Here is a 7,312-nt window from a genome sequence, read left to right on the forward strand (position 1 = left end):
CTCTACCTGAATGGGCATGTCTTTCTTGAGATTTGGGACATTTTTGGCTATTATTTTGTGGAATATATTACATATAACTTTGCTTTGCATCTTTTCTCCTCCTTTGATGCCCATGATTCACAGGTTTGATCTTTTGTTGGAGTCCTAGGGTCCTGGCATTTTCCTTTCACAGCTCTTAAGTCTTTTGTCTAAGAATTCTTCTGATTTTTCTTTAATATATATCTTGTCTTAGAATCCTGAAATTCTGTCTTCCACTTGTTCTACTCTGCTGGAATGGCTTTCAAAGTGGAAGAGGGAGATAAGTAACAATAATTTGATATAAAAAAGAAAAGAATGAAAAGAACAAAAATAAACATACCACATCAAAAATCAGTTCAATGAGTGTTCTGTACTCTTTCCTCTGATTTCAAATCCAGCTGCTGACCTTTGAGCAGGGCTTCTTTCTGTGTCTGTCCCTTCTTCAGGTTAGTATGCTGGGTTGTCCGACTGTGGATGTTGTCCCTTCCTATCATGCAGCTTTAGAGGGGAATGGCTCAGGGTGTTTGAGCCCAGGCTCTCCTTGGTAGGATCGGCCACCTTGTGTAGACAGGATCTCTAATGTGGTTTGTGAGCAGTCACAGCCCCTACTGCCCACAAGGCAAAACTAGGGGATGAAGTTGAGCTTTTTGTTCAACCACTTGGCTCTTGGAAGTTTGTCATTTTCAAATCACTATCAGTTTCCAAAGGTGGTGGAATGTTTTGTTTTCACCAGACTGTGACTGTGCATCCCTGCCCCCACTCAATCTCAGTCAGCTCAGCATTCCATCCCACCCCCACCAGGCAGAGGTGAAATAGGCCCTTCATTTATTTGGTCACAAGTTTTGTTCTGTGATGTTACAATCTGGCCAGTAGCTGTGCTGGACTGTGTGGCTCCCTCCAGAGCAGCTGATGTGTGGTGCTTACCAGCACTGCAGTTTAACTCAATTCTTGGACAACAAAGTCAAGCAGCACAGGGAGGTTCTATGTTCACAAATTATGGTGGTTCCAAAATGTCCCAAATGCTTGTAGGATTTGTTCTGCAGTTCTCTGCATTCCAATTTGCTTTTCTAAGTTCCAAGGCAGTGGAAAAGAAACCACAAAAGAAGAAGAAATAAAAAGGGAGGAGAATGGCTTCCTAGCAGGTGGATCAGACTGACTAGTCTCAGCCAGTCGCAGTTTGGGCTTTCCCTGGCTATAAAAAGGTAATTTAAAGATTGATCATTGAACATTATGTGTACCCTATGTATTAATGATTTCTTGTTTGGCAAAAAAGCCAAACTTTGCTACCATGATTCTGAGGTATTTTTCTTCTTTTTAAATTTTTTATTATTCATTTATTCACAAATGTGTACATTGTTTGGGTCATTTCTCCCCTTGCTCCTCTCCCCTACCACCTGCCCCCCATCCCCCTCACTTCCAGGCAGAACCTGTTCTGCCCTTATCTCTAATTTTGTTGAAGAGAGGACACAAGCATAATAACGAAAGCAGTGTTTTTGCTAGTTGAGTTAAGGATAAGTATACAGAAAGATTCTTATCATTGTTTTCATGTACAAATGTGTTACAACCCAAGTTGATTCATCTCTAACTGATCTTTACGCTGGTTCCTGATACCCTTCTCATGTTAACTTCTCTAACTTTAAATTTCAGTATTAGTTCTTCTGAAGTGGGGACATCAAATGTTTTCATGTTTTGGATTTTCTACCTATTCCTATATCTCCCATATGTGCTCTCCCCTTGTCATGTGATCCAAGTCCAACCACATTGCTGCATTTGCCATAGATCTAAAGTCCACATATGAGGGAGAACAGATGATTTTTGGTCTTCTGAGCCTGGCTAACCTCACTCAGAATGATGTTATCCAGTTCCATCCATTTACCTCCAAATGATAAGATTTCATTCTTTTTCGTGGCTGAGTAAAATTCCATTGTGTACAAATACCACATTTTCTTGATCCATTCGTCAGTAGTGGGGCATCTTGGCTGTTTCCATAACTTGGCCATGTGAATGGCACTGCAATAAACATAGGTGTGCAGGTTCCTCTGGAGTAGCCTGTGTTGCATTCCTTTGGGTATATCCCCAGGAGTGGGATTGCTGGATCATATGGCAGGTTTATGTTTAGATTTTTAAGAAGCTTCCAAATTTTTTTCCAGAGTGGTTGCACCAGCTTGCATTCCCACCAGCAGTATACGAGTGTTCCTTTATCCCCACATCCTTGCCAACACCTGTTGTTGGTGGTGTTTCTAATGATGGCTATTCTAACAGGGTTGAGGTGGAATATTAGTGTGGTTTTGACTTGCATTTCCTTTATGGCTAGAGATGGTGAGCATTTTTTCATGTTTTTTGGCCATTTGAATTTCTTCTTTTGAGAAAGTTCTTTTTAGTTCACTTGCCTTCCTTGATCTAGGGGCTTAGAGTATCATACTTTCAGCTCTCCCTTGTGCTTTACCTCAGCCAAGTGTGTTTCCAGTGTCTCAGCAGGATCCCTAATTCATGGAGCTCATGCAGTCTGTGGAAGTGTCCCAGTCGCCATCTTGGATCTTGAAGTATTTTTCTAAAGTCATGGATTACAGACTCTCAGGGTTTCACAGCTATCCACCATCTTGGAGGATAACTCTGAGTCCAACAGTTTGGTTCTTGATTTTTAATCCAACCTGTCAATCTGTCTTTTTAATTGGAGAATTGGGATAATTAACATTCAGTGTTAATACAGAAAGATATTTAGTATTTCCTGTCATTTACTAGTTTTGTGATGCTTGATTCTTTGATAATCCTTTTTTGCTAATCTACTTGTCTAGTAAGATTTATTCTTTTCTGTACTTCTCTGGTTTCATTACCTTCCTCTTCTGTGTATTGGATTCCTTTATTTATCTTCTGCAGTGCTGGCTCAGTGGTCATGAATTCTCTTAATTCTTGCTTATTGTGGAAGGTATTTTTATTTCTACTTCAATTATGAATGACAACTTTGCTGGATACACGAATCTAGGTTGATAGTCATTTTCCTTCAAGGCTTGGAATATGTCATTCCATGACCATCTTGCTTTCAGAGTTTCTGTTAAAATATCTGCTATGATTCTGATGGCATTGATTTACATGTGACTTATCACTTCTCTTTCCATATTCTTTCTTTGTTCTGCTTATTTAGTGCTTTAACTATTAAATGTCTAGGGTTGTTTCTTTTCTGATCTTGCCTATTTGGTGTTATGAAAGCCTCCTACCTGGAGGACCCTCTCTTTCTGAAGACTGAGGAAATATGTTATTTTGTTGAAATATGTTTTCTATTCCTTTAGTTTTTGTCTCTTCTACTTCTATTCCCTTGATTCATATGTTTGGTCTTTTGCTGGTGTCCTACTGGTCTTTTGTGTTCCATTCATTTTTTTCACAGAATTTTTTTTCCTTCTCTATCTCTGATTGTTCTAATTCCTCCTCTTTATCTTCAATCCCTGATAGTCTATTTTCACCTAGTTACATTCTAAGAATAAGGCTTTCAGTTTTTTTATTTGGGTTATTGAACTTTTCATTCTAGGATTTCAATATTACTTTTTCCATGATTTCTGATCTTTATTAATTTCCCCTTTCATAGCTTCCTTATTTTATTCAGCTCTGTGCATTGCCTTCCTTATTTTATTTAGATATTTCTCAAACTCTTTTTATTCATTCAGGTGTTTATACATGTCCTCTTTAATTTTATTGGCCATTCTTGTCATTGTTCTTTTGAGTTTACTATTTGAAATTAGACCCACTTCACTATCATTCAAGTCTTTTACTGTGGAATTTTTTACTTTTGGCAAAGACACCTTGCCTTGTTTTTTTCACACTACATGTGTTTATTTTGGGATTTATGCATCTGAGGCTAAGTGTTCAGATAGAAGTTTTTCTAATGAAAGAGTCTCAATGATCGGGCATGATAGTGTAGTGTCTGGGTTGGGGTGGCATTTCTCACCACTGGACTGGGATTATGGTAGCCAAGCATTTTCCTTGTGCTCTGGTCACTGGGCCTGATTCTCAGCACTGCTAATATCTGAGTAAGCTAACTGGAGTCTCCTGTAGAAGGGTCAGTTTTCTCTGTCGGTGATGCTTTCACTGTAGAAGTTTCTCTTCTTTTTGTACTTGGAGCTGCTGATTGTTGTAGAGTAATTTATAGCTTGTGGGCTTGGAAGATTCCCACTTGTTACACATATCCCTTGCTTGTGTCCTTATTGCAAGCAAGCATTCAAGCCTTGGGGTGACCTCCCAATGCATCAGAGAGTGGAGGGGAGCAAAGAGGGAACTGATTTTTGCCTTTGATGGGGTTGCTGAAAGATCTTTTTGTTCATTTTTCTGTTCTCAATGCTTACAGACCCTGTCCAGAAGTTGACCTCCCTTTGCTGAGGAGGTGGGTGTAGAAGTTTCATAATTCAGAGAGTCTATGCTTGGGCTCTCAGTGTTGATTATCAGCAAACCCACAACAGAATGTAGTTCCCAGAGCAAATCTCAATGCCTTTAGACCCTGTGTGACAGTTTATTTCCCTGTGGAAGCAGGATATTGTGGGATTTGTGGGATTTGGAGAGTGTGGATGCAGAAATCTATGCCACTCATCAGTCAGCACAGAGCCAGGAAGAGGAAGGCCCCAGAGGCCAAATACTTAGTCACCCACAGCTTGGTTCTTTGTTTCTGCCTTAATCTTAGACTTACTCTTGGTAGGAAAGGTGAGCCCTCTGACCACTGTGATGCCCTAAGCTGCTGACACAGTTCCCTGCAGTTGGAACTTATCTGGAGGGTCACATCAAACCCTGTTCCTCTTGTGACTGCTTCATTGAGACTCTGTGGGAGGGTGTCCAAGACTCCCTGAGCCATGAACTTTCAATGTTTTCAGGGCCTCAGAATATCTGAGTCTCAAAAATAGGCCATTTTGTAAGATGGCACCTTGGTGTCACCCTCCAAGATAAGGGGAGTAACAGAATATCTTTTGTCATCAAGTCTAGCCTTCGACAAAGGATTTCTCTCATTAGTCCTTGCACTGGCTTTTTGGCTTGCAGGACATGTGATCCTATCTTATAACTAGAATTGGCAGTCTGTCACCAGAGCCATCTGTTTTACCTTATGATGGCATCTCCAGCTTCCCTGCCAGCAGCTGGAGATGGGCTTCTCACTATTTGCTGCTTTTCTGTTGCCTTTGTTTCTCTGTGGTTTTCTACTATCTTTATTTCTTCAGAATGTAGCCTCTCTGTGTTACTCAACTCTTTTCATTCATGGAGTCAAAAGAGTGGGTTCTTCTCTTTCCACCATTTTGCCCTGCCTTCTCTTAGCAATTTTCATTTATGCAATACACTATTATAATTAGCCATAGTAACCATTCTAAAATACAGATCTCCAGAAATTAATTATCCCATGTATGAATATTTGTATCTTTTGACCAGTATCTTCCCATTCCACCTCCACATCCCACATCATTTGCCCATGCTGTACCATTGCACAATCTGCTTCTGTGAGTGTGACTTCTTTAGATTCCAGAAGTGAGACCTTTCAGTATTTGTCTTTCTGTCTCTTTAATTTCACTTAGCGCAATGACATCAAGGTTTATTCATGATATTGCAAAACATAGGACTCCCTTCTTTTCTAAGGCTTGAGATTATTCAATTGTGTGTTTATATATGTATGCTTGTGTGTGTTTCTGTGTGTGTATGTATTATTCAGTCATCTGTTAAAAAGCACTTAGTTTTTTTCCATGTATTTGATATTTTAAATAATACTGCAATGAAAATCAAAAGATATCTTTTGGATATAATGATGTCATTTCCTCTGGATATATACCTAAATGTTGCATTGCTGGATCATATGGAAGTTCTATTTTTAATTTTTTACATTCTATCTTATTTTTTCTTTACCTTTATTTTCAGTCCAGAACCTCTTCCCAGGGCCTTGTGCATGATAGTCAAGTGCTCTATTGCTGAACTACACACAAAAGTCCTATTTTAATTTTTGAGAAACCTGTTACTCTTCCTGATAATTAATAATGTTGAGCATTTTTCACATACCAGTTGGCCTTTAAGTTACTTTTAATGCTAAAGAAAAACTAGGCTTTCATAACTTTAAGATCTCTCCATCTTAGTATTATATAATTATCATAATTTATAGTTCTTCTGTTCACTTTCAGGTAGTGCTGCCATCTAAGCCAATGGAAGGAACAAATCATTCGGTGGTGTCAGAGTTTTTGTTCCTGGGACTCACCAACTCTTGGGAAATCCAGTTACTAATCTTCGCATTCTCCTCCACATTTTATGTGGCAAGGATGATGGGAAACTCACTCATTGTGTTCACGGTGGCTTCTGACCCTCACTTGCACTCCCCCATGTACTTTCTGTTGGCCAACCTCTCCCTCATTGACTTAGGTGTTTGTTCTGTCACTTCACCCAAGATGATTTATGACCTTTTCAGAAAGCACAAGGTCATCTCCTTTAGGGGTTGTGTCACTCAAATCTTCTTCATCCATGTCATAGGTGGTGTGGAGATGGTGCTGCTGATAGCCATGTCCTTTGACAGGTATGTGGCCATATGTAAGCCTCTCCACTACCTGACCATCATGAGCCCAGGAATGTGCATCTTCTTTTTAGTGATTGCCTGGTTGATTGGCCTTTTACACTCTGTGGTTCAATTGGCTTTTGTAATAAACTTACCTTTCTGTGGTCCTAATGTATTGGATAGCTTTTATTGTGATCTTCCTCAGTTCATCAAACTTGCCTGCATAGACACCTACCGATTAGAATTGATGGTCACAGCCAACAATGGATTCATCTCCGTGGGCTCCTTCTTCATACTGATCATTTCCTATGTTGTCATCATGTTCACTGTTCTGAAACACTCTCCAACTGGTTCTTCCAAGGCTCTGTCCACACTTTCAGCTCATGTCACTGTAGTAATCTTATTCTTTGGTCCTTTGATGTTCATCTATACATGGCCTTCCCCCTCCACACATCTGGATAAGTTTCTTGCCATATTTTATGCAGTTATCACTCCTTTTCTGAATCCTGTGATCTACACATTCAGGAATCAAGAAATGAGGATGGCAATGAGGAGAGTATGCAGACAGGTAATGGGTTATAGGAAGATCTCTTAAATGATTGCACTATGAACAGTCCTCATGGAACACAGAAGTTCATTATTCATCAAACTCAGAGAGATGTCTTTCATTGCCCACTCTGATTTGTTTATGTACACTGATATTTAGGCTACTTTTATTTCTGCTGTAAACAGAGAAGGAATTACATATAGAGCAAAGATTTTAATAATACAGAACCCCAATTACTATGGAATTAT

At 39.5% G+C, this 7,312-nt stretch overlaps 1 protein-coding gene across 1 annotated transcript; it reads left to right on the top strand.

The window, feature by feature from the left end:
- Positions 1-6,158: 6,158 nt before the first annotated feature.
- Positions 6,159-7,112, top strand: LOC141417443 (olfactory receptor 4F3/4F16/4F29-like). The gene has a single exon (XM_074056119.1). The coding sequence runs from the start codon at positions 6,174-6,176 to the stop codon at positions 7,110-7,112; it is 939 nt and encodes a 312-aa protein (XP_073912220.1). The 5' UTR covers positions 6,159-6,173.
- Positions 7,113-7,312: the final 200 nt, after the last annotated feature.

Source organism: Castor canadensis, chromosome 2 (assembly GCF_047511655.1).
Source record: "Castor canadensis chromosome 2, mCasCan1.hap1v2, whole genome shotgun sequence".
Taxonomy (NCBI): Eukaryota; Metazoa; Chordata; class Mammalia; order Rodentia; family Castoridae; genus Castor; species Castor canadensis.

Coding starts and splice junctions, on each gene's coding strand:
- LOC141417443 (XM_074056119.1), top strand. CDS start 6,174: ATGGAAGGAACAAATCATTCGGTGGTGTCAGAGTTTTTGTTCCTGGGA.